This window comes from Kogia breviceps, chromosome 4 (assembly GCF_026419965.1).
Source record: "Kogia breviceps isolate mKogBre1 chromosome 4, mKogBre1 haplotype 1, whole genome shotgun sequence".
Lineage (NCBI taxonomy): Eukaryota > Metazoa > Chordata > Mammalia > Artiodactyla > Physeteridae > Kogia > Kogia breviceps.
In genome coordinates, this window is record NC_081313.1 from 147529594 (window position 1) to 147557099 (window position 27506).

The 27506-nt window shown below is 41.6% G+C and overlaps 1 protein-coding gene and 1 long non-coding RNA gene across 2 annotated transcripts; one reads left to right on the plus strand and one right to left on the minus strand.

The window, feature by feature from the left end:
• The first annotated feature begins 1188 nt into the window (after positions 1 to 1188).
• Positions 1189 to 2328, plus strand: LOC131755778 (uncharacterized protein C2orf78-like). The gene has a single exon (XM_059062399.1). The coding sequence runs from the start codon at positions 1189 to 1191 to the stop codon at positions 2326 to 2328; it is 1140 nt and encodes a 379-aa protein (XP_058918382.1).
• Positions 2329 to 16268: 13940 nt separating this feature from the next.
• LOC136794184 (uncharacterized) lies at positions 16269 to 21066 on the minus strand. Its single transcript, XR_010840567.1, has 3 exons — positions 21007 to 21066; positions 19457 to 19560; positions 16269 to 16404 (listed from the first exon to the last, which is right to left on the minus strand). It is a non-coding gene; the product is annotated as an uncharacterized lncRNA (long non-coding RNA).
• Positions 21067 to 27506: the final 6440 nt, after the last annotated feature.

The window sequence follows — 27506 nt, forward strand, 5'->3', positions numbered from 1 at the left end:
TCCCTCCCTCTCTCCCTCTCCCTCCACCTCCTTCCCTCTTTAGAGAGGGAAGGAGGTGGAGGGAGAGGGGGATAGGGAGAGGAAGAGAGAGGAGGGAGAGGGAGAGAGGGATAGAGGGAGGGAGCGAAAGATGACTCTCCCTCCCTCCATCTCTCCCTCTCTCCCTCTTTCCCTTTCCCTCCCTCCATCTCCCTCAATCTCTCCATCTCCCTCACTACCTCCAAGAGAGGGAGAGATGGAGGGAGAGGCAGAGACAAGGGAGAGGGAGAGAGGGAGAGGGAGAGGGAGGGGGGAGAGAGGGAGAGATAGGTCTGTTCCTCCCTCCCTCTCCCTCTCTCCTCCTTCTCTCCCTCACCCTCTACCTCCCTCCATCACTTTCCCTCCTTCTCACTTTCCCTCCATCTCCCTGTCCCTCTATCTCTCCCTCTGTAACTGTTAGTTAATTGTATTAATGAACATCTGTAAGAAATGTTGCAATGATTTCCCTAATGTGAGAGCCTGGGGAAGGTAAATCTGTCTTCTAGGATTTCCTACCCGGAGCTCAGAAATTTAGGTGTTGTTTTAGCTCTCCTACACTCTCTTCACCCAATCCCACCTTCCTGTTGGGGATCGGACCTCCCTATTAGCTATCTCATACCTGTAAACTGCCTGCTTTGTGACATCGTTCTCCTACCTAACCTACTACCACTTGGTAGACTCTTGGGGTTTCCATGGAGTTGTTTGTAAACAAATTTGCATCATCACAAGTGACCAGTGACCAGTAACCAGTGACCTTTGGACTGGACACATGTGCCGTTCAGCTGCAGCCACTCAGACATCCTCTAGTGTTGTCTCCTCATCTCTTGTATCTGCAGTTGATGTTTCCTCTTCTTCTCTGACCATGGCAGGTAAGAAAAGAAACTTTTTTGTGTGTGTGTGGTACACGGACCTCTCACTATTGTGGCCTCTCCCGTTACGGAGCACAGGCTCCGGACGCACAGGCCCAGTGGCCATGGCTCACGGGCTTAGTTGCTCCGCGGCATGTGGGATCTTCCCGGACCAGGGCACGAACCCGTGTCCCCTGCATCGGCAGGCAGACTCTCAACCACTGCGCCACCAGGGAAGCCCAAGAAAAGAAACTTTTTAAAGTTTTTCATTAGATTTATTTTGCCCCTAAATTTAGTAGTGGATTCAAAGTAGCACGGAATAATGAGGGAGACTATTGAACTAGAATTCCGAAGACCTAAGTTCAGTTTTACTTTGACATTTACTATCTGTGTGACTTTGGACAAATCACTGACTGTCTCACAAAGCGTGTTTTTTTCCTTATCTGTTACATTAGAGAATAAAAAGTCAGGGAAGAAAGTCAAGGCAGAAGAGAAGCCAACAATGCCCAAGACGAAGCGAAAGAAACACCAAACTGAGCTTATCCAAGAGAACTTTAAAAAGACTCGAACCCCCCTAGGCATGCGCATGCTGGAGTCTGTGAAGGTTTTTCATGCACTGGGGAAGAAGAATGATAAGAAAACTGGGCTCCCTTCCTGTCGGGTCTTGGGAAATTCAATCAACCCTAAAGACCGCCAGCCACCCCCAGCGATCCAGCCATGGCGGCATACCCCACGTGAGGGTCAGGGTCCTGAGAAAACTCAAGGCCAAGCCCAGAAACCAGACAGCAGTGCTGAAAAAGAGTGTCCATCTCCATCCCAGTATGAGCTGCCTCCTCCTGGGAAGGTCAACTGGATGCCTCTGCCTTTTTCTGCCTGGGACAAGCCTCAAGCTCGACCTGCTCCTCGGAGGCCACAGTCTCTGGCCTCACATCGGCCTGCTGTGGCTGACCGTGCCCAGCCTGCTGCTACTAACCCAGCTCAACCTGCTGCAGTGAGTTCACCCCAGCCACCTCCGGCCTCTTTGCCAGGTCCCGCCAAACCAGCTCAGCCAACTGCGACCAACCCAACCCAAGCGGGTTGGACCGACCATACCCAGCCTAGTGTCCGTCCGTCTGCTGCTCCGAGGCCTGCACCGTACAAAACTTCACCTTCCACTTCTCTCCAGCGGGAGCCTGTTCCCCCTGCTCTGACTAAGCGCCAGTCACCACCGGAGCTCCAAACCCCATTTCTATTCCAAGACTTCAGGAAGCACCAAATTCAATGGAGGCAACCCAATGTTCCTGAGCCAGTAATGTCAAAGCCCATCGAACAAGAGCAGAGGCCAGAGCGGGAGGCCATGAAGAGGCGGGCTCAAAAAGAACGTGAGAATGCTGCCAAATACACCTCTCTGGGGAAACTGACGTTTTTCACTGAGAGGAAAAAAGAAATGGAAATTGCTGACTACTACGGATACGTAGTGTAAGAGCTGCTAGGACAGTTGGTGCCACCTTGGGTACCAGCTGTTCTTCCATATATAGATAAGATAGGTATAAATTTCTCTATGTATTTTGATATATTTAAAAACAATTAAACTGAAGAAATAAATGTAATAGGATTAATAGATGAGTAATAAACCTTTTGAATTTTGAGATGCTGCCAACTGTGACATGGTTTTGTTTTGATGGGGCTGGAATCAAAGTCTGCATGTGAAAGGAAGGACTGAAAGTTGGATGGGAGAAGGAAGGAAACGGGAGGAAAGGGGTGAAAACTGAGGAAAGAGGAAGGAACTTGGCCCAGGGCTAGGAAGGCCAAGAGATTTATGGATTTATGAAAGGAAGCAGGAGTGAGGATGAAATGGCAGAAGTAAAAAGCAGGGTCAGAGGTCAGGGTTGAAAGAACAAAATTTGAGTAGAGTTGAAGATGACAGAAGATGAGTCTAGGCTTCCTAGGAGAAACAGAAAAAGTCTCTTGGGGAGGTTGGCCTTAAGTCTCACAACCACCAGATAGGTATGTATGGAAAGAAGAGGTTCAGGACACATCTCTGAAAGGTTTGAGTTGCCTTATGCAGGTGTGACCATAGTGGGGGAATAGGGAAATCTACCAGAGAAGTGGCTCGGGCTCCGAGTTATCCTAGGGGCAGCTGACGACAGGGGCAGAGCCAAGGGAACTGCTGCATCAGGAGGCCCACCAGTAGGGCCTGGTATGTACGTCACCATGTACTCAACACCTAAGCACCAGGGCAGCCAATGCACTACTCAGTTAATCCTGGCAACAACAGGCAAGGTCAGTATTCCTGTGCCACTTCACTTAGAGAGGTGCAGCAGAGGGCTGAGGTCACATCGCATGTGGAGGTACAAAGCCTCAGTTGGAGGCCCAAATGCCTCCGAAGTCCTCAGTATTTGCAAGTGCCCACAGGTGGCCAACCTGGCTTTCAGAGCACAGCATCCTGAGGTTACTGGTGGATGAGATTAAACTTCTGGACGGGCCTAAATATTAAGTTGAGGGGCTTTCTCCATGGACCAGGGCACGAGCTGCCTTCTGTGAACATCACCATCAGCTGAAACGCACGAGAAAAATGCGAGGGAAGCGGCCACTCTCACGGGTGAGAGTGGTGGGGGCGCACACACTGGGCAGCCGCTCCAACAGCCACAGGACGCAGGCGCCCAGCGCTTCAGGGGCTCCCTGGGAGGCCTCGTGGGGCAGCTCGAGGGACTGAGGATGGGAGAGAGCAGCAGGGGTGGGCGTCAAAAGGAATGCAGTGGGGAGAAGGGAGAGATGGAGACACTGGATAGGAACTATGGGAAATCTGGCAATTTTCATTTTCAAAATTATTTTTTGAGATGTCATTCACATGCCATAAAATTCACCTTCTGAAACTGCAAATTCAGTGTCATTTCGTACATTCACAAGCCTATGCAACCATCAGCGTCATCTAACCCATCACGTTTTCATCACCGGAAAAACAAGCCCCCGTAACCATCAGCAGGCCCTCTTCATCCCCTCCTCCTTCAGTCCCTGCAACCATTCATTTGCTTTCTGTCACTACGGTTTTGCCTTTTCTGGACATTTCATGAAATAATACACATATGACCACTGTGTTTGGCTTCTTTCCCTTAACATAATGTTTTCAAGTTCGTCCATGTCGTAGCATGTGTCAGTACTTCATTCCTTTTCATGACTGTATATTTCACATATACACCCCATTTAAAAAATCCATTCCTGCACTGATGGGCATTTGAGGTTTTTTCACTAATAAACTCCATTTATTGAGAGTTTATTCTGTGCCAGGCAGCACCAGGCTAAGTTACTGACCTTATTTCACAGATAAAGAGGCTTGGAGAGGGTGAAGAGTTTGCCCAGGATTAAGAGCTAGCAATTTGGGGAACTGGGGTTTGAACTCAGCAAACTTCAGAGGTAACAGATTCACATGACAGAACATTAGAAAAGGTACATACACAAGACAATTCAATGAAAAGTCACCCTTTTTCCCACTTTCCCCAGCCACACGTTTCCCTCCTCAGAGACATCTGCTTTTGTCGTGCTGTGGATCCTTCCAGAGAAATATTTATACCCCAACATGTATGTATCACAATTGATTGACTAATCTGTCCCACTGATTTTAAATGTCACTTTTATGGTATAATAGATTCTTACACCTATTTATATTACTCTTTTCAGAGCTGTCCTATTTTTGCCTGTTTTATGTTTGCCATTTCTATAAAATTCTTTTTATCTTCTTTTTGATTAATTTTTTTTTCCTTTTCTTGTTTGTTTCTCTTAAGGCATTATCCATTATGTTCATTCACTCGTATTATTTTATTTAATTTATTTAATTAATTTATTTGTTTAGTTTTTGTGGTGTCAGGTATTAGGTGCAGCACGCAGGCTCTTCGTTGCAGTGCATGTGGTCTTCCCTGTGCCTCGTGGGATCTCTAGTTGTGGCGCGTGGGCTCCAGAGCACGTGGACTCAGTAGTTACGGCGTGTGGGCTTACTTGCCCTGCAGCATGTGGGATGTCAGTTCCCCAACCAGGGATCGAACGTGTATTCCCTACACTGGAAGACAGATTTTAACCACTGGACAACCAGGGAAGTACCCACTCTTGTATTATTTTAAATGTAGTCTTCATTTCTGAATTATTTTTCTTTTATTTTGAATTCTGTCCTGAGTTCTATCATCTTACCTAATTCTGGTTTATGCTGTTCTTTCATCTTTTTTATTATGGTAAAATACACATAAAACAAAATGTAGTATTTCAACCATTTTCAAGTATACAATTCAGTGACATTAAATACATTCACAATGCTGTGCAAACATCACCACTCTCCAAATTCAAAATAATTATGTCAGAAAAGATTGAGCAGGACCTCAGAAAGATGGAGGCAGCCGCGCAGTCTCTGAATCTCTCCAAACCCTTACATGGAAGAAGATCAACTAAAACCAAACACCCATAGGTGGCATTTATCAGCATCTACCATTTCCAGAACTTTTTCACCATCCCCAAAAGGGACTCTATAGCCATTAAACAATAACTTCCCATTCCCTCCTCAATCCATGTTCTTTCAACTTTTGCATTCTTTTTCCTCACATCTTTTAAAAGCCCACTGTGAAATAACAGGTTACAGTTTTGATCTGGTTTGTGGACCTGTCTTTTCCAACTTGATTTTATTGTCTGAAGAGATGCTATTCTGCTCCTTATTCTCTTTTTTCTTTCACTACGTCTTTACGGGATTTGATCCCAATACTTTTCTGTCATTGATTTTTGGATGAAAAGAAGTTTTAAAGCACTTTGAAATGGAGGTGCGAGGCCATGAGGAAACATGTTCTTCATGGCTGTTTCATCAGTGGGCTTTTTCATTGGACAGAGTGCAGACAAAGGATCCCATGAAAGCTGATCACCTTAGCAAAAATGATTTAGTTAGGATTTCACCCAAGATTGGTCACAAATCAGCCTGGGAAACTCAATGAACCAGAGACAAGGTATAATGCCGTCTCTCCTTCTCTCTGCCTCAGCTCTCAAGGATTGGTCACCTACATGTTATTAGGAATTATTATTTGGTTTCTGTTCATAATTACCATCAGAAGACACAGCACTTATGGGCCCAATTACACAGCCCAGCTACACACCATTCTTCTTCACTGTGGCTTCCTGTCCACCAGCAGGAACTTGATTTATATTTGTTCTCCCTTCACCACAGCCCAGGAATTTTTGTGACTGACTCTCAGTCTCACCAGAATCTGTAGCTCTCACTCGGCCCCAACATCCCACCCCATCATTTGCTCCCTGAAGTGTACTCTAGAAATTTAGGTAAACTGGATATTTTACCATTGTTCACCATCTCTTATGAAACCAGAAGAAAAGCAGCTTTCTTATGGAACGACGCAGAACTTGTAAAGATAAAACACCAGTCTGCACGAGAAAGGGAAGAAGACAATGATGGAAATACTTTCTGGAAAACTATTTTTACATGATGTTTTGTTTGTTCCTGGTAAATAAATTGAAATCTTCTAAATATTCAAACAAAACCTAAACCACTAAATTCAATAATACAGGAATATAACTTTTTAAAAAAATTTCTTTGGCTGCACAGCATCTGGGACCTTAGCTCCCCAACTAGGGATTGAACCCACGCCTGCTGCACTGGAAGTGCAGAGTCTGAACCACTGGACCACCAGGGAAGTCCCAGGAATAAATCTTTTAAAGGAGAAGTTATAAATCCCTTGGTTATATGAACTGGAGACTTTTAGTAAGAAGTCATGTATTTAAAATGACTTGCAGCTTGAAAGAAAGGAAGGAAGGAAGGAAGAAAGAAAAAGGGACTTCCTTGGTGGTGCAGTGGATATAATATCAAAACTCAGTAAATTAATTTTAAAAATTTAAGAAAGAAAAACAAGCTGAAATCCACTGACTAATTATTCAGGCTGTTATATCTCGCTATTTCCAGATACATTCCTTTATCAACTTTTGGTAAAAGGTTATGCTATGTGAGGACACATGAATTACAAACTTTTCTCTTTTTCCAAAATTTGAGAAATTCTCCTACACTTCTACCTTCATATTTTATAAAAAGGGAAAAGTAGTGACAACCCTGATACTTACATTCAATTGCATCATCTGGCCACATGCCTTCTACATCAATCAAATATCTACAAAACAACAAAATTCAAGTCATTTGTAAATAAAAAGAAAAGAAAATCAAGATTTGCAAAAATGGTCCAATTTCGCTTTACAAATATAAATATAAAAATCCTAAGAAAATATCAGCACATCTAATCAATAATTATTAAACAATGATATATACCATGACTACAAAAAGGCTTTATTCCAAGGATGCAAGGATAATGCAACTTTAGACAATCTATTAATATAATTATTTACATTAATACAACAATTTAATTAATAAATGAAAGAGAATAAAATACAGGACCAAACTGGCAGATGTTAAAAAGTTATCTGATAACATACAACAGTCAGTTTCAGTCAAAATGCTTTGTACACTCAAAACAGGAGACTTAATATGACAGAGTATTCATCACGAACCAACAAATAACAAAAGACAAATTAGGATCAATATTAACATCATATCTAAAAAACCATATCTAACCAACCACAGGAGCCAGAAGCTTAGGAATCACCGTCACTGACAGCTATTTCTCCCTCACCCTCACCGTCACCCACCACCAGTGCTAACAATGATACTGCCTACATACCTCTAGCATCTGTCCACATCTTTCCACCAAAATGACCACCACACCCTGGTCCAAGCCACCATTATGCCCAATTTCTACAAAAGTCTCCTAACTTGTTTCCTCGCTTCCACTCTTTCTCCCCGCAGTGTATTCTCCACTCGGTAGCAAAACGACAGGTTGAAAGTGCAATTGGGTATGTTCCACACACTCACCTTCCACAAGAAAGTTCAGTGGTTTTCTATTCCTCTTAAAGTCTGAAACCTTAAACATAAGCCTGCACGATCGAGCTCCTACCCACACTTGCAGCTCCATCATCATGACATGGTCCCCCAACAGCCCCACCATCCCGGCCAGTTCCTCCCACACAGCATATGCTTTCCTCTTATAGGGTCTTGTGCTATTCCTTATGCTCAGAAATCTCTCTCAAACGTCCCTATTTGGTTAATACCGACTCATCCTTCAGATATCAGCTGAAACATCCCTGAATAAACCTTCTCTAAACTCCATGATGAGATCAAAAGCTCCCTAAAATATGCTCTCATGGTACCATGTCCCTCTCCTTGGCACTTGTCAGAGTTGTAATTCGACATGCAGAGTATGATTCTTGACTATCTATTCCCTCTCTGCACTGTTAGAATTCACAAAGGGCAGGTCAAGTCTCTTCACTCACAAAATTTCACAAGTCGTTTTGCTAGCACCCAGAACAGTGCTTAAACATAACAGATGCTCAATAAGTATTTCCTGCATGAACAACCATAAATTGGTACAGTGTATCAACATCCACAAAAGGCATAAGGGCATAAACTCTTTGATGCAGAAGTCCAATTCTGAGTGAAGTTAACTGAGACAAAGCATATATATTCAAAGATGTTCACACAGGAATGTTCACTACTTCGACGTTTTATAATATCAAAAACTTCTGACTTTTATATGCTCATCAATAACCAAAGGAACAATGCAGCCTTAAAAAATAAACAAATGAGACCTAATGAAACTTAAAAGCTTTTGCACAGCAGAGGAAACTATGAACAAGACCACAAGACAACCCTCAGAATGGGAGAAAATATTTGCGAATGAATCAACAAAGGAATAATCTCCCAAATATATAAATAGGTCATGCATCTCACTATTAAAAAAACAAACAACCCAATCAAAAAATGGGCAGAAGACCTAACTAGACATTTCTCCAAAGAAGACATACAGATGGCCAAGAGGCACATGAAAAGCTGCTCAAAATCACTCATTATTAAAGTAATGCAAATCAAAAATACAATGAGGTATCACCTCACACCAGTTAGAATGGGCATCATCAGAAAATCTACAAACAACAAATGCTGGTGAGGGTGTGAGAAAAGGGAACCCTCTTGCACTGCTGGTGGGAATGCTAAAAATAGAATTACCATATGATCGAGCAATCCCACTACTGGGCATATACCCAGAGAAAACCATAATTCAAAAAGACATATGCACCCCAATGTTCACTGCAACACTATTCACAATAGCTAGGACATGGAAGCAACCTAAATGCCCATCGACAGATGAAAGGACAAAGAAGATGTGGTACATATACACAATGGAATATTACTCAGCGATAAAAAAGAATGAAATTGGGGCTTCCCTGGTGGCGCAGTGGTTGAGAATCTGCCTGCCGATGCAGGGGACATGGGTTCGTGCCCCAGTCTGGGAGGATCCCTGATGCACAGAGCGGCTGGGCCTGTGAGCCATGGCCGCTGAGTCTGTGCGTCCGGAGCCTGTGCTCCGCAACGGGACAGGCCACAACAGTAAGAGGCCCGCATACCACAAAAAAAAAGAGAATGAAATTGGGTCATTTGTAGAGACGTGGATGGACCTAGAGACTGTCATACAGAGTGAAGTAAGTCAGAAAGAGAAAAAAATATTGTATATTAATGCATATATGCGGAATCTAGAAAAATGGTACAGGTGAACCGGTTTGCAAGGCAGAAAAGAGACTCAGATGTAGAGAACAAACGTATGGACACCAAGGGGGGGAAAGTGGGGCAGGGCGGGGGTCGGTGGTGGTGAGATGAAATGGGAGATTGGGATTGACATATATACACCAATATGTATAAAATAGATAACTAATAAGAACCTGCTGTATAAAAAATAAATGTTTTAAAAATTCAAAAATAAATAAAATTAATTAATTATTTATTTATTTTTTAAAAAAGAATGAGGTTGGAAGACTGTCAAAACAGCACACAACAGATCACACACTCAAGCCCCGGAAGATGGGGAACTGCCTTAATTCCCTCATTTCGGATCACATCTCCATGCCTCACAAGTCTCAGTCTGACTGGGCTAGCTTTGGCAAGGGGACGGAGCTGGATCAGGAGCCGCTGCTGCCATATCTGGATCAAGTTCCAGTTTGGGTCTATCATCCAACACCTAGCCAGACATGCCCAGCCACTCAGATGAGAGGAACAAATTAGGATAGCTCAAAGAATAGGCTTCGTACAGCATCAGCCTGAAGGAGTTTGTGACCCTGGAAGAAATGGATCAGAAGAAAGGATCCGGGGGACTTCCCTGGTGGTGCAGTGGGTAAAGACTCCACACTCCCAAGCAGGGGGCCCGGGTTCATTCCCTGGTCAGGGAACTAGATCCCACAGGCATGCCGCAACTAAGAGTTGGCATGCCACAACTAAGGAGCCCACCGGCTGCAAGTAAGACACGGTGCAAACCAATAAATTAATGAATTAAATAAAATAAATATTTTTTTAAAAGATCTGGGAGTGTGGGATCTGTATGATGGACTTTGTTTATGCAAACCCAATTGGATTACTGCTGTGTATGCAGATCACCTGGGCTGTACAGGTGACTGGCTGATGAGACCCTTCACGTGCCCCTCCTGCATGGAGACAGTTGATGCAGCACTGCTTCTGTCCTACGAGACTAACTGAGCCAGTGTCTCTCACCTGACTTCAAGTGAACCATCATTTGTGGTGGTTTTGATCTTTTGTCGTTGAGCCCAAGGAGCCACGGATTGGGAATTAAGATCATTCATGAAAGTTTCCTAAAAATTCCTGAACGGCTGCCGATGTTGGGGATAAGTACGTGATCTTTTAGAAATTTAGGGGGAAAAGTAGGATGCTATTTCTATGTAAAGCCATCACCCAGTGTTTAAAAATATAACTGTATTTAGATATTGTTATTTCTCCAGTACATAGGAATTGTGTAAATTGTTACAGGAGCTACATATATTTCACTTGTGTGTCGAAGATTAGGATAAAGATAGTGGTTGTTTTTCCTAAGTGAGATAACTTTCTTCTTCCCCCTACCCAAATTCTTTTCTGAAGTTACTGGCATTTGGGTCAAGGTATTATTTACAGCTACATTTTACAACACTGGCACAAAAAAACTAGTTTTAAGCTTGTTTGCATAGTTCTTTTTTTTTTAGAATAAACATAGAGCATTTATTTTTTACTTTATAGGAACTCCACAAGTTAAGGTCCCATTGTTCTTTGGCTGTGATTGTTGTTACTATTGATGTTGCTGTTTTCTGTCTTTGCTGGTTCTTTCTAATCTACCATTTGCCACTATTGGCATATGATCATCTCAGGGTTACAAGATGGCTGCTGTAAAACCAAGAATCATATTCTCACAAAACAAGGAGTGAGCAGAAAAAGAGCCCAAATGCTCATTTACCTAATGCATATTATTTATCTTTTTTCAGAGAAAAATATCATTCTCATAAGCACAATAACAGCCTTCCCCTAATTACTCATTTGCCAAAACAGATTGATATGACCATTCATAAGACAATTCATGGCAAAGAGGGATAGAATAATGATTGTCTCAGCCTAACAAGGATTTATCCACTAAAGCTGAATGCTTCACTCCTCAAAAAATCATAAAGTTCTATGAGCAAGGAAGAACTACTAAGGAACTGTTAAGTAAACCATTCAGAATTGTTTGTCCAAGACCATATGATTCTTTTTTTCCATTGGAAATGGAATTCATTGCCTTAGGTCTTCTTAAATAGTGTTCTCTTACTGTTGGAGCTGGATCTGTGCTTGAAAACCAGTTCATTTATAACCTGTTACAAGTGCTGTATCTACTGGCAGTTAAGAAAGGCAGAATTCAAAGTGATCTCCTACCTTGTAAGCAAACTGAGATTCATGGTTCCTCTTCTCATTAAAAAATGAGTTAATGTGTCCAGAAACTAACTCTAGTAAATGGGGATTTAACATTACCCATTCTTATGTGTTTCATCTAATCATTTTGGTTGTTAATATGGTGATAATTAAAAGTCAAGGTAAATTTTCAACATTAAGAATTCTGATTTATTGAGCTTGAATTATGCCACCATGCTTATGTGAAAATGAAAGAGGCACCATGGTTAAACTGAGAAAAGTTTCTCAGTTGTAACAATTTTGACTTATTCTTTCCTGTGACCTCCTTCCCTGTTGTCTTGAACCACAGCAAAAGGATACTGCATGTTTTCTTATTGTAGTGCTGAGGTTACGGAAGTCCTATAAAACACATCTCAGTCTCTGTTTCTTGGAAGGAAAGTCCTGCTAGTTGACTGACAATTCTAAGCAGGGAGAATTAAGATAAATGTGTTTCACCTTTTGCACACAAATGCAGAATTTGTATAATCACGACTTCACAGTTGTGATCTCAAAAAAGAAGGAATTTCTCCTTTATATTTTTCTTGCAATTAACGTAAGAACACTCTGAATCTCTAAGCTTCTGAAGTGTTAGAAGTAGAGATGGTCTAGGAAAGATGGAGTTGTAATGTTTTACCCATTTAGCATGTGTTTATTTTTCCTTATGTACTCGAAGGTGACATATTTGTTCAGCCCAGTGATACTACAGCTAAAAAATATTTCATTACTACAAGGAGAAGCAATCTCAACCTAACAAATCAGAAGTGTTTCTTATTATTTTATATTGAGTTGAATATTTTACTCTTAACACTTTTCTACATACAAAACACAAGTCTCTTGAAGGGTTCTTCATAAGTTCATTATACAAGAATTTAGTATGTCATAAGCACTTAAACATTTGACATTTAATTGTAGTAGTATGCATGTTGGTTAATTTTCTTATGACCCCATGATGAGTTTGAGAAAAACTCAAAGAATTAGAATATCTGGTTCTATTAAATTCTTACATGTATCTTGCTGAAATTTTTGTTCATTAATTTATATCCAACTACATAAAGCAAATTTGGAGGGAAAAATAATAATAAATAAATAATGACATCTCCAAATATTTTCGTAGGAAGCTGTCCACCATATATTAAATTATAAACCAAAATGTCTGAATACTATACCATTGAATCACATGTACAGTCAGTTCTGTATATCCAACGGTTCCATATCCTGCAGATTTGGAAGGCCAATTATACTACACCATTTTACATATGGTAAAATGAGCATCTGAGGATTTTGGCATCCATGGGGAGTCCTAAAACCAATCCCGCTGCAGATAACAAGGGACCATCATATATGCTTACATCTGCATTTTTACGTCTGAAAACATATGTGCTAAATTATTACTGGTGGCAACCTCTGAGTAGGGGGCAAAATTGCCTTCCACTTCATACATTTCTCTGACTGCAGTTTTTGCATTCAGCTTACATTAGCTTGCATTACTATTGTAAACAGAACAATTTAAACATGGTCTGCCTCTTGGGGTTGGCAACTCACCTGCAGATGAGGTAGCCAGTCCTGTTTAAACCATGGGTACAGTGGACACCAATAAGTCTGTCTATAAAACAGGTGTCCCTGATCACCTACCACATTCCCTCACCTCTTCATCATGTTGTGTTATTTTCCAATGAATTTAGCACCACGTGACACTCCATATATTTACTTATTTATTTATCTCTCTCCCCCACTAGAACGTAAAGTATGTAAGGGCAAGAACTTTGTTCTTTTCCTACTTCCTAGAACAGTGCCTTCAACTTAGAAGGTGTTATACAAATATTTGCTGAAAATGAATGTATGAATTCTTTGCCCTTTCACACTACACTCTAGTCACACTAGAGGCTGCCCCTCCAGAGCAACAGTTCAAGCCCTGTGCCTTTTGTACCTGTTCCCAATACCTGGGCTGTCCTTTCCTCATTCAGGCAAAATCCTCTTCCCCCAAGCCCAGTTCAAATGATGTCTCCTCGGTCAGGCCTTCCTCGATTTTTCCTCTATTTTCCTGCTGCACTTGATTCTTTTATTACAATTAACCCACTTTATAGTCACTACATGTTTACCTTCCTAGATAACTGTAAGTTGCTACTGAACAAAGACTTCTAGTCACCTCTGTATCCACGTGCCCTAACAACAAACCTATAAGCCTCTCGGTGTTTACTAAAACAATTTATTTTCTGAGTCTCTACCAATTCTAGGGAGTGGATAGTAGAGTCTCCTCCTCTTTATCAGTGAGCCTGGCATCTGTGGGAGGGGCTTAGAGCAGAGGAAACCACCAACGGATCATAACTAAGGTCCTGAGACTGCAGTGGCAGAGAGCATGGTGAAGTTAGCCCACTGCATGCAGAACACCCACACATGAGTCAGCATATGCAATGGACTACATTTGGTATACATGTGCACAATCAAGGTTTACAAATGTGTTCTCATGCACTCGTAAGGATCTTCTAGCCCACGCGGAACAGACAGAACACACACAAACGAGCCTGGAGGAAGTGAGAGGGCCAGCAGCTGCACCCTAACATCTTAAGGGGTAACATTTCTGTGACTACAGTTTACACAAATTAGATAATTTGCCTCCTTTCTTGACACCCTGCTTATCACGGGCAAGGACAAGCCTCTCAAGTTTTAAAGCTAAAGTACAGGGAAGATCTGTGTATAGGTCTTAAGATGTTTAAGAGCTAGTACCTGCATTAAGCATCCAGGTTATAGAATGAAAATTTATCTTGAAATTCCAGTCTCTCCTTCTCTCTCTCACCTCCTATCCCCTATCTTCCCACCTCCCTCTCTATTCCTTCTCCCCTACTCCCTGTTTTATGTATATATGTGCATCATTTTATATATACATGGAATATGTACTGTCTGTCAGGTTTATTTAATAAAGTGCACACTCCTCAGCCTAAATTTAGAAAGAGGACAAGATGAACACCTTCTCCTGTGGGTCACTGGTGTTCCAAAGACGAAAGATTCCTCAGTCTTAAAACACAGCAAATACCATGTTCCTTCTGACAGTTAGATGCTAGAAAAAGGCAGGCGGAGCCTTACAATTCAGACAGTATTAAGACCCACTATCAACAGAGTAGATCTTAAAGCAGAAACAAGAAAACACCAGCCTTTGCAGCTCTTCCTGTCTGAAGATACGGACAAGAGGTGGTAGTGTTCTCCCTCACTTGCACCCAAAGGGTAAAAGCAGCAAAAATATCTTAAACACATGATAAGGAAGCCACTCTACTGGTCCACTCTCTTTTGTTTTGCTTCTACGGATCTGTCCCACTCTGAACCTTTGCTTTTTCTTTTCTCTTTTATATACGCTAAGAACCTGAGAGGCTTAACCTTTTCTTCCACATCTCAACCAATAAATAGGACAAAAAACATTTTTATCTTTTTATGTATTTTCCATTCAAATTTTTAAAAAAGAGGTAAGCTACTTCAGTTCATATTTCCACAAAAATCACTTTCCAAACTAAACTAAATTATTTGTGACCATAAACAGGAAAAACACCATACCCTATCAGCACCATCAGACATTTCCACCTTAATGTTACGAAACACAACAGGCCTAATGTCAGAACTATTAAAAATGTTAAAAATCCCCAACCCCACTCAAAATGCATACCAAAGTTCAGGTAAAGGAAAAAAAAACAGAAACAACTCACCATTATCTTTATTTTCTTTCAAAAACCCATTAATAGCACATGGGAATTTAAAAATTGTGTCATCATCTGGCACCTGATGCCCAATTGTACAAATTCTTAAATAACAAATAGTTTCTGGTAAGTCCTATAAGGCAAAACCATGAAAATATGTATTACTTCATTTGTCAGGAAAGAATAAAAATTTAATTAGAGAAGGCAGAATAGAAACCAAGAGAGTACATTAAACTTAGTATGTCAGTCATTCTGATGAGAGCCATTTTTTCCAAAGCTGCTTTAACCAGTAAGTATCACTTGATTTTCATTGAAACTGCAGAAAAATCACAGTTACTAGGCATGCAAAAGGAAAAGCAAATCTATGCGAATGAACGCACATGTAACTCAAAAGGATATAAACAGTTCTACCTACATTTATGTTCTATCTTATATTTCAAGGGCCACAAAGCGGCTGTGATTTAAGTAGAATAGTAGAATAGAGTCTGAAGAACTTGGATTCAAATTAGGAAATAGAGCAAATTTCAGGCATTGTTGAGAACTGGTATTCTCGGGGTGGGAGAAAGTAGACTATCAATAGAAGACAGAAAAGGATAAGTAAAAATTCTGTAGTTCTGAATTTAAATGGAAAGTAGCAGTACGAACCTATGACATATTTTATATTGAAAACAAACATACATATCTCCCAGCTCTGACCACTGAAAAAGTCTAAAAACAACTGATGTCATATCAAAAGGACTCAGGAGTCACTGAGAAGCTCCAACTAGCCAAAAACAGGGCCTCATTTAGAATAATAACTGTAACGGAGTCCACGGTGATATGAATAAATAAATTTTTAAAAATTGGTCATCACTGGAGGATATTTGTGAATCAACTCATTATTTTGAAAACTGTTAAATAAAAGAAGAGAGCTTCCCTGGTGGTGCAGTGGTTGAGAGTCCGCCTGCCGATGCGGGGGACACGAGTTCGTGCCCCGGTCCGGGGAGATCCCACGTGCCATGGAGCGGCTAGGCTCGGGAGCCATCGCCGCTGAGCCTGCGCGTCTGGAGCCTGTGCTCTGCAACGGGAGAGGCCACAGCAGCGAGAGGCCAACGTACCGAAAAAAAAAAAAAAAAAAAAGAGTCATGTACCAAGATATTCATTGCAGCTCTATTTACGATAGCCAGGACATGGAAGCAACCTAAGTGTCCATCAAGAGATGAATGGATAAAGATGTAGCACATATATACAATGGAATATTACTCAGCCATAAAAAGAAATGAAACTGAGTTATTTTTAATGAGGTGGATGGACCTGGAGTCTGTCATACAAAGTGAAGTAAGCCAGAAGGAGAAAAACAAATACCGTATGCTAACACATATATGGAATCTAAGAAAAAAAAAATGTCATGAAGAGACTAGTGGTAGGAGGGGAATAAAACACAGACCCAATAGAGCATGGAGTTCAGGATATGGGGAGGTGGAAGGGTAAGCTGTGACAAAGTGAGAGAGTGGCATGGACATACATACACTACCAAATGTAAATTAGATCGCTAGTGGGAAGCTGCCACATAGCACAGGGAGATCACCTCTGTGCTTTGTGACCACCTAGAGGGCTGGGATAGGGAGGGTGGGAGAGAGGGTGATGCAAGAGGGAAGAGATATGGGATCATATGTATATGTATAACTGATTCACTTTATTATAAAGCAGAAACTAAAACACCATTGTAAAGCAATTAGAGTCCAATAAAGATGTTAAAAAAAGAATATATGCAACTCGTAGAGACAGTTTACAAGCAAAATAAAACCTATCAGAAAAATGAGGCTTTACAAAAAAATATCCTATCACAACAGTATCATGCCAAAAGCTAAGCATATATCATATTAAAAGTTCAATAGTTTCAATTTTAGAATTGACCTCCAAGCCACAAAACCTCACTAAGAGATTCCGCAAAAGCACTTGCACCCAGGTCACCCATGAGCGTGTCTTAGCTCAGAGTGATGCACCTCAAACCAGCCATACAGTCAAGATCAGATCTCCTGGAAGGAAAACTCTCAGCCCAGGTGTCTGCATGCCTTCTGGTGGTCTGATACTTCACAGATTTCACGGGATGAAATTAAGATGCTTGAATAAGGAAACAGGGTGTGCCTACTGAGTATGGCTTATTACATCAGAGAATCACACACACACACATATCAAGCATATATGGCAGGGGAATCAAGCTGAGAAATTAAACAGTCATTCTGGTTTACGAGTCCAGTGACCCAGATTCTAGTCCGTCAGTGATTAGATTCCAGCCACTGGATGACCTGTTTCTGAACAGTTATGTAAAGCTGGACAACTCAATGACAGTCTATGAATTATTTTCCTTAGCTTCTAAGTCAGGGAATGGGTCCTAAATTCTATGATTGCTGAGGCTCTAAATGTCATCATTCTGTCCTCCAATGGTCTCCAAACAGCTGACTGGGTAGGGTAACCCATAAGAAAACTTTTTAATATGCATCTTATTTATTAACAAATTATATACACAAAGTTCTATACATATAATGTATGTATATTATAAACCACACAGATATTTTTAAAATGATACAAATAAGTTCTAATATTTTCTTTTCCTAAATCTAAGACATTTTATTATTATTAGTATTAAATATTTATTTATTTATTTATTTGGCTGTGTCGGATCTTTAGTTGCGGCATGCCAGATCTTTTATTTGTGGCATGCGGGCCCTTAGTTATGGCATGCATGTAGGATCCAGTTCCTTGAGCAGGGATCAAACACGGGCCCCCAGCACTGGGAGCGCAGAGTCTTAACTGTTGGACCGCCAGGGAAGTCCAAGGCATTATTTTAAAAACTGTATTACAAAACGGATCTCACATGCTACCTAGGGTATGCACACAGACTTTAGAGGCCTGGACTATGCACAGCCAGTTTGATGTGCCTTGGGAAAATAATCGTTTCACATTTCACCACAAGTCTTGTCTTAAAGACATTCAATTCTTTATATTCATAAAATAAATTTTGGTATTAGGGAACACTGAGTTTAAATGAAAAAAGTCTTATCACATTCTTGAGAATAAAGGACTCAAAGTGCCTTTGACACTCTAAAACGAAAATTATGAGTGTCATTTTTCTATTAACAGTAACTTCTAAAAGCTCCAAGCAAAAATAACAGCAATCACTTACAAATTAGTGATTGCTAATAACAGCAATCAATGACTGTAATTAATTACTGTAATAAATCAAAAACTATTTATACAAATTAGTTCATTTAAGCCTCATAATGAGGCACAGAGTTTAAGTGATTGGTTCATGGTCACTAGCTATGAAATGGGAGAAAGGGAACTGGAACCTAGGCCATTTGGCTTTGGCACCCGTGCTCTTGACTGTTTTCAATCCCAGGGGTCAACGGACTTGCCCTCTATAGGATCAAAGAATTTTTCAATTTTTAAAATCTAAATTTAAACATTTCCAGCTTTGTGGGCTATACAGTTTCTGTTGCAACTACGCAACCCCACTGGCGTAGGGTGAAGGTAGCCATAGCTACCATGTAAACAACGGGTGCCACTATGTTCCAAAAACACTTTCTTTACCAGGTGACAGGCTGGATCTGGTCCACCAGCCATAGTTCGCCTATCCCTGATCTGCACCATCAAACTATTAAAAAGGCTTCGTGTCAAACTATTAAATAACTTTAGGCCTAAATACAGTCATTATAACCACTATAAAGTTGTTAAGGCATTATTTAAAAAACTATATTTACAAATTGCTGATGTAGTGATTTTTATTAGCTTATAAACTACAGCAGCTGGTAAACACTTGATTCATTTAAGTCTTGAAGACTAGAATGGCATAATTTTTCACAGTATCACAATCAACGTTTTCAGTAAATAAAAATACATAAAAACATTATTATGTATTATATATTAAATCTCTTATTTCTAAAATTAAGTGGACGATCTTTACTAAATGGTAGAATACCAAACTGAAAACTGGTCATATTCTTTCAACAAAATGAAAGCTGCACTCACATGTGCCAAAAGACAAAAATTAACTGCCATCTGTATCAATATATTAATGTGCTTCAATCACATATGTTTTCATGAAAGTTCAAACAAAAAAAAATCACCTTTAAGTTCTTGGCCGTGTGATCTGCTCCCTGCCATGTCACATTACACCCCATGAAGTTTACTGTCTTCAGAGAGATAGAGTTCTTTACACCTTTGCAAATAACTAAAAGGGAAAAACACACACACACACACAATAAGATGAAGAGCCTATACATTTGTCAATCTTGATTTATTTGCTTTTCTTGAGTCTATTGGAGGTTTATAGCCACATTCGTAAAATCATTAACTACAGTCTTCCCAAATAGGTAACTGATGAACAGATGCATTCTAAAATTGTCAGTAACAAAGTGTTATTCCAGTTAACAGCAGCAGTTTAATTGTATTTAGATATTAAACCTGAATACACTGAATACTTCAAACTTTATTCCCAACCACTCAGTAAAACACTACATACCTTTTGAGACATAGGAAAAAAAAAGAAAAACCTAAAAATCTGAAGACTCTTCCTATTTTCATTTCCAATGACACTTCCCAACCTTGATGATCAATCAGTGATTTAAATGTCAATTATAAACCCAGTATTTTATCAGCTGCTATGCAGTATACTAGAGCCATAGAAGAGAGAGGACCTCAAACCCTCTGCTCCCTCAAATTGAAAGGCAGGCTCCCTGACCCCTCCAGACCACTACGGGACACAGGGAACACACACTAATGTTTCAGGACTCCAACTAACAGTCACCTGTTTTGTGATTACTTCCATGACACACCCCCACTAACACCACTGAGTTTGCTGCTCTTATGCGACGTGACATATATTTCCTATTTTAACACATACCACAGTGTGTTATGATTGCAGATATATGTTCTAACAATTTAAAGATCACTATGACATTTTTGCTCTTTACATCTTGCTATTTCCCTTCCCATAACATTTCTTGAAGAGAAACATTAAAATACAGACAAACAGGGCTTCCCTGGTGGCGCAGTGGTTGAGAATCCGCCTGCCGATGCAGGGGACACAGGTTTGTGTCCCGGTCTGGGAAGATCCCACATGCCACGGGGCGGCTGGGCCTGTGAGCCATGGCCACTGAGCCTGCGCGTCCGGAGCCTGTGCTCCGCAGTGGGAGAGGCCACAACAGTGAGAGGCCCGCGTACCGAAAAACAAAACAAAACAAACAAACAAAAATACAGACAAACACAAAAAACAGAAAATATACAAAATGTGTGGTTTGTGGCTTAACAGAAACTTAAGTAAATCAGTTGTGACAGTAGCCAGCATGACAAACTTCCACGGTACAAAGGAGAATGGACCAAGTTCTGAGCAGGCACAGGAGACACTCCAGGCATGAACAACACCAAGAAAAGGTACACAGGAAGTAACGTGGTGTGTAGGAAATCATGAGGCCAGTCTAATGAGAAGGGACTTAAACAAGACTGAAACTCACTTTCTAAACCTCTATCTCCAAGTGGACAATTCGCAAGACACAGGTCCACCAAAGTGGCTGATTTATTCAATCCCTTTAATGGAGAGAACAAGTTTAAAATTTTATTGCTATAGTTTGCCCCCAAAGCAACTATCAAATGTTGGCAGGACACAATGAAGGCTTACCTTTGTTAACATAGTTAAGTCTCTCTCTCTCTCACAACTAGCCATGTAGCTCCACGTTCCTTAGCGCACCGACGCACTTACTCAGAATTTAAGAGCTTTACACAACTAGAAGGTCATATCTTTACTTCTTATCACAGGAACATGACTTCTGTAAACTTTATTTCTGTCACAACCTAAACCAAAATTATTGTAAAATGAGTGATTTAAACCATATATTTTATCACCATTAAAAAGCATCTAAATAAAAAAAAAGCATCTGCTCTGTGCTAAGGATTGGAAACGACTCCTGCCCTTAAACCTTCATTAAGGAGATGTATAAACTCAAAATTTCAATCACATGAGATAAAGTACCATAACCTTTATGCACAGAGGTTCCTATGGAGGCAAAAAGTTATATCTAAGTGACGGCTTCATGATAACCCTGAAGTACAATGTAGAAAGATGAGACCATGCAGAGTTGGAGTAAGAAGTGCATTAACTGCACAGGGAGCATCTGTGCAAAGACACTCAAGGCTGACACCTGCTGGGCACAGTATATACTGCAGGTGGCGATGACTTAAAGGCCAGGGGTCCAACTGTGAGAACAGACAGAAAGGAAAATAGAGATGCTGGCCTAAGCAAGCCTGGGAGACAGCACGGACTGTATCCCACAGGTGATGAGGCCTGGGGCTACCACTGGCTGAGTAAGGGTGCCTCCGCTGATTAGAAAAAGGCACCCCGCTGCTGAAGGACTGATTAGATAAAGGGAGTGATCACAAAAAGCTCCCCTTCCTCAGGGTCAAAGAGCCCCAGGAGGCTTAGCAGAGCACAGTTCAGACTACAGGCCTCTGTGCAGAGCACACGCTGGGCGGCTAGTATGCACTAACTCTGTGTGGGCAAGCCATTAGCAGCATTATTTTAAGCGTATCTTCTTACGTTAGAAGATCACTCAACCTGAGTAGGCAGATGAACTCAGAGGAACTGAGCCCAGGGGCCGTGAAACCACCCAGGAGCTTCTGCCATAGTCCAGGCAAAATGTAATATGGATGAAGAAGCAAATTTAGGAGGAGGCCAAAATCCACAAGCTAGACTCACTGGATGAAAAACATAAAGTTCAGTGAAGGACCTCTGAAGAGAATGGGCTCTGCAATCAACTTTTCTTACATTCAATATAAAATATTAGGCAAAATTAAGTACCGTGGCCTTTCAGGTCCCTTCCAGCTCTAATTTCTTTTAATTTCTAACTTATTTCTCTGGTTAAGTAAAGTCCCTTCAGAGGTACAGAACAGTTCCTACACCTGAATGGGATGCAAAGAATAATCTGACTTCTCTTCACCAGGGGATGAGTTGAACTGTCCTTGCAGAAGAGATAACAGATGGTATCTGTTATCTGGGTGTGAACAGATGTTACGTATGATCTGGGTGTGAACCCCAGATCCTAGAAAAGGGCCAGGCACACGACAAGTATTCAGCTTTCTGAAAACAAATGAACCATCATTTTCTCTCCTCAATCTTCACACCCTTCCTCTGCTGGCTACTTTCTCTCAACTTATAAACATCCTCAAATATACTCACTTAAAAAACTCTCAGACCTATGATTCTTTGTATCATCTTGTGGGTAACCTAAGAATCTCGCATGCCTTCAAACACCTGTCCTCGCAAAAAGCCCAGATCTGAACCTTGGGCCCAGACCCATCTATGAGGGCCCTCTAAAGCACGGAAGATGGAGTAAGATCCTCTCCCCACCCCCAATCCCTTCCTACTGAGCTCTGTATCGCACAAAAAGATGCAGCTGTAAACTGTCACCCACGTTTGCTGCCCTTCCTCTTCTAGCTGGTCACCAGGCCCCACCCATTCTCTCTCGGATCTCCAAAATCCAGTCCATCCTTTTATAACTTAAGTGGGACCCTTAGATTACAATTCACCCTGCACCCAATCAACTGCCTTCCACATGGAGGTCCGAGTGTGTTCTAAACCAGAAGTCCATCTCATTGTTCTTTAGGGTTTCCCACAGCCTTCAGGATAAACATCCAAACTTCCGACAGGACAGCCAAGGCCCCTTTCTGTTGGGCCACACTAGGTTTCCAGTATCAACTCTCATTTCTTTCCCAAGCCCTGAGTTCCAGTCCAGTACATTAGTTTTGCCATATTTTCTTATATTTCTCAACCTTTGACACACTGCTCCCTCCTACCACCCCACGAGGTTCTACTCTCCTTAGAAAGGATGGCACCTCCTCCAAGAAGCCTAACCTGAACTTTCCCTTTTAGGATTCTGTGCTCTGCCAAGGGGAAAGGTGGGGTGGAGGGATAAATTAGGAGTTTGGGATTAACATATACACACGGCTATATATAAAATAGGTAATCAACAAGGGCCAACTGCATAGCACTGGGAACTCTACTCCACATCCTGTAATAACCTGCACGGGAAAAGAATCTGAAAAAGAATGGATATATGTATAACTGAATAACTTTGCTGTACACCTAAAACTAACACAATATTGTAAATCAACTACACCCCAATGTAAAATAAAAATTAAATTAAAAACAAAATGATTCTGTGCTCTGCAACACCAGAACTCACTTCTTCCAGGGCACTGACTACTATGCTTGTGTCTACCTGCTGCCCAGTAGAAGGGGAGATTACCTAGGGCAGAAGCATCGTCTCCAGCAGCCCTCGGTTCTGACAACTCAGTCAAGTGCCAGGATACTTTACACACATAACCTGCTTAATTAATTCTAAGAACACACAGAAAGAGTGGCTTTTAATGTCACTTTACAAGTGTGGGGATTGCAGTTCAAAAGTAACCTGCCCAGGCCACAGAGAGCATAAGCCCTGGAATTCAAACACTAAGCTGCCTTCACACTGGTGCTCTTTCTACTATATGATACGACTATTGAAAAAAAGATTTTTTTCCCTGAGCCCTGTTTTAATGGAAAGGGAATGAAGCTGGGATATATCCATTTCCTAATCGCTTTGGTCTGTACCAGACAAAGTCATTCAACAGACCAGGTAACATCTGTGCAACAATTAACGATGCTCCAAACTGTGCGAAGTGTTCTACATTGTAGAGCCTACAAGCATGAACACAGTGCATCCTTGTAACTGCCACAGAGACTAGGTCCTGTTCAGCCCATGCTACAGATGAGAACACTGAGACCTAGAAGCCTTAAGGCACTCGGCCGGCCGGGGTCACCGAGCTGGCAGGAGTCCTAGGCCGCACGCCCCGTCTAGTGCAAGCACACCCGGGCACTGGGCACCGGTTCGAGTGCCCACCCTTCACCTTGCACCATCTAAAACCCCGCTCCGCAGCGCCCACACGAGAGCCCCTGGAAGCGGGAACTACAAACCTGTCTCGCCAAGCCGTGGCTGGAAGAAGCTCTGGATGCAGATCAAGGGCAGACGGTGCCCAGGAGCGACGCCCAGTCCACCCCGCGGAGGCGGTCGGCTTTAAGTCCAGCAGGCCCTCCCGCAGGCAAGTGCACAGGGCGAGCAGAGGCAGCGAGTCCTGCAGCTCGCACAGGTCCTCACAGCGCGAGAAGAGGTCGGCCGCGCACTTCCGGCGCACCTTCACCGAGTGGTCATGGCCCGAGCGCGGCCTCGGGGACGCTGGCTGTGGAAACGATGCCCACACCCGCCTGGGGGCCCCGGCTCGCCTCCCGGCCCCTCGGGTGCCCACTGCCCGGCGGCTGCGGCCCCGCAGCGTGCGCAGGACCCGCGTCGCAGCCAGGCGACACAGGGCCACGGGCCGCAGCTATGCCAGCCCCTCCATGCCACGGCGCAGCGCAGGCTCTTGGGGCCAGCCTCATCCCCTGACGTGCGCGTGCGGGACTGTGTTCAAACCGGCGGGCGGCCCCGTGGGGGCGGGGCTCGTGGACGTCTGCGCGCTCGCCCTGCGTCTGCACGCAACCCCGCCTCCCATGGGGACCCGGCCTGAGGAGCAGGGGCGTGAGCTTTGAGTCTTGGGCGGCCCGAAAGGTAGGCGATGTGGAGAATTTGGGGTTTCCAAAAAGCGTTTGCTGACTGGTCCAAAGAAAAGTGAGACATGGTTGTATCAATGCATTTTAAAAGTAGTAAAACTCCCCATAAGTGTCTGTGCTCACCCCGCCCAGGAGAGAGCGTGCACTCCGTGAGGGACACATGAAAGGCTGAATGAAAGTCTGCCTGTGGTCCCTTACCTGGTGCACGAGTGTGTGAATTTCTGCGGAGAGCTCTTAATTTCTGTAGTTTCTGCTGACTTGACACGGTGGTTGGCAAGTGGTGACTTACTCCATGCATTCAGGACATGATCGTGGTTACTAATAATCACTTTGTTCTCTCTGTGCATGTCTGTGACGTAATATTTTCTTTTTGTAAAGACACCAGTCATATTGGACTAGAGCCCACACGTTTGACCTCATTTTACCTCAATTACCTATTTAAGGGCCTTATCTCCAAATACAGTCATATTAGGAGGTATTGGGGGTTAAGACTTCCACATATGAACTTGAGCAGGACACAATTCAGCTGACACTAGAAGGTGAGATTACTTTAGCAAGTAACTATTTTTTAAAGTGAGTTGCTTAAAGATATGAATTTACTCAAGAAGAAATTACATAACACGGTACGTTATACAAAGATATTAAATTAATCATCATAACATCCCATGAGATCCGCATTAAGTTAGACTAAGCAAGATGAAGCAACTTATCCAGAATTGTATAGTTAGTACTTTCCAGAATTTAAACCAGGTATTTTCCCAGTTCCATTCTCACATTATATTTTCATTTCATTATTTGAAATGAATCTTGAGTCTTCATTTTGCTTAGTTTCTGAAGTTATATGGGGACAGAATGGAGTTGGATATTTTCAGTGACATTCACACATGGGGAAGGAAATTGAGTCCAGAAGCTTCCGCGATGTTTCCATGGAGAATGCTAACAACAGAACCAGAAACACCGTTATCCTTTTGGTTCAGTCATGTTTCGTAACACACTCCAAGAATTAATTTTAAGAAGCCCAATGTTTACCAAACTTTCACCAAAGGGCTTTTGTGGGGTCCTCGAGTAATATCTAAGAGACTTCTTACTTTCACATTCCAAGCCACTTAAGACCACGAGTTCTGATTGTTCTTTGTGAGAAAATCAAGTGACAATCATAGCTCGTAATTTAGGATGGTTTCTCCAGGGCCCAGGCAAAACCTAATACACAGTAATAATCATTGTTAATTGCATCTTTGACAATGATCAGTCGGGTATCAAAGAGGTGTATAAATTGGGAGAAATTATGAATCAAAGAGAAACATAGGCCACAGATATTTAATTAATGCTCAATTATGTATGAGTTTAACTTTGGTTAAGTTAATTTTCCTTCCTCTAGACAATTTCCAATTCATCTCCACAAAGAGACCAGAATAATCACCTTCCAATACAAGATTTATTCTGTTCCTTTAATTAAGAGCCTACAGTGACTTCTACATTCACTCCACGAAGTTTTGCTAGGAGAGAAAAGGAGCCATTATATTTTGTCTTGAATTAGATATGCCACCATACTTGACTTAGCTCATCTTACCGGAAGCACTTTGAGGGCAGATCCTACAGTCCTGTCTTACATCCTCTACAGAATCAAGCCAAGGGAATCACACATAGTTACAGCTGGAAAAACACTTGTTCTGGGTTGATATTTTTAGCCTTTACCACCAAGACTTTATCACCAAGACCTATCTTTACGGTCTCTAAACAGAAGACCTTCTTGCCTTCCGTTTTCATATTGACTAGGAATGTAAAGGGAAGAACTGAGAAGTAGCCTCAGTCTGCTAGCAGCCAGCCCAGATAAGTCATCTGTGGAGGTACTGTTTCTTTCAAAAGATATAAACATAAGAGGAAGTCCTAGAGTTTGTAACAACTGTGCAAAATACAATTCCATGAAAACCTAGAAATCCAGATGCAGATCAGTAATATATTGGTTAAATAAGCTGTTATGTTCATGCAGTGGACAAGTGTACAGACATTAAGAAGAACGAGATACTCTTTCCTATGACATTCTCTTTTCACTGAACTCATCAGTGCCGCAAAAACGATGTTACATCATAGTTTTTCTTTAACATTATATCAGGCATCTTCATCTTGTCCTGCATTTATTGCCAGTGTTACTAAAGTTTATCATTTACCTCTTTCTCTTTTAGACATATAATTTCTTCTTACTGTGGAAGCATTCGTCAATCCCTATTTTACTATTTCTTTTAAATTAGAAATGAATATTGAATTTTATAAAATATCTTTGGGGGATGGATATTTCAAGTGATTGTACAGTTTTGTTCTCTTTTGACCTTGTTATATGGTAAATTATAATTTGTTATTTTATATTATGCTATTTATTATATATGGTATTATGTTTACTAATTACATTTATTATAATTCCATTATAATTAAGGTAGCATTTTCCCTCAGATAGACAAAACAACCAGTTGAATAGGAAGCATCTTAAAATTAGATGCAAGAGCATAAGGGATTTGAGATGAAAGTAAAATTGACATTTTGGATCA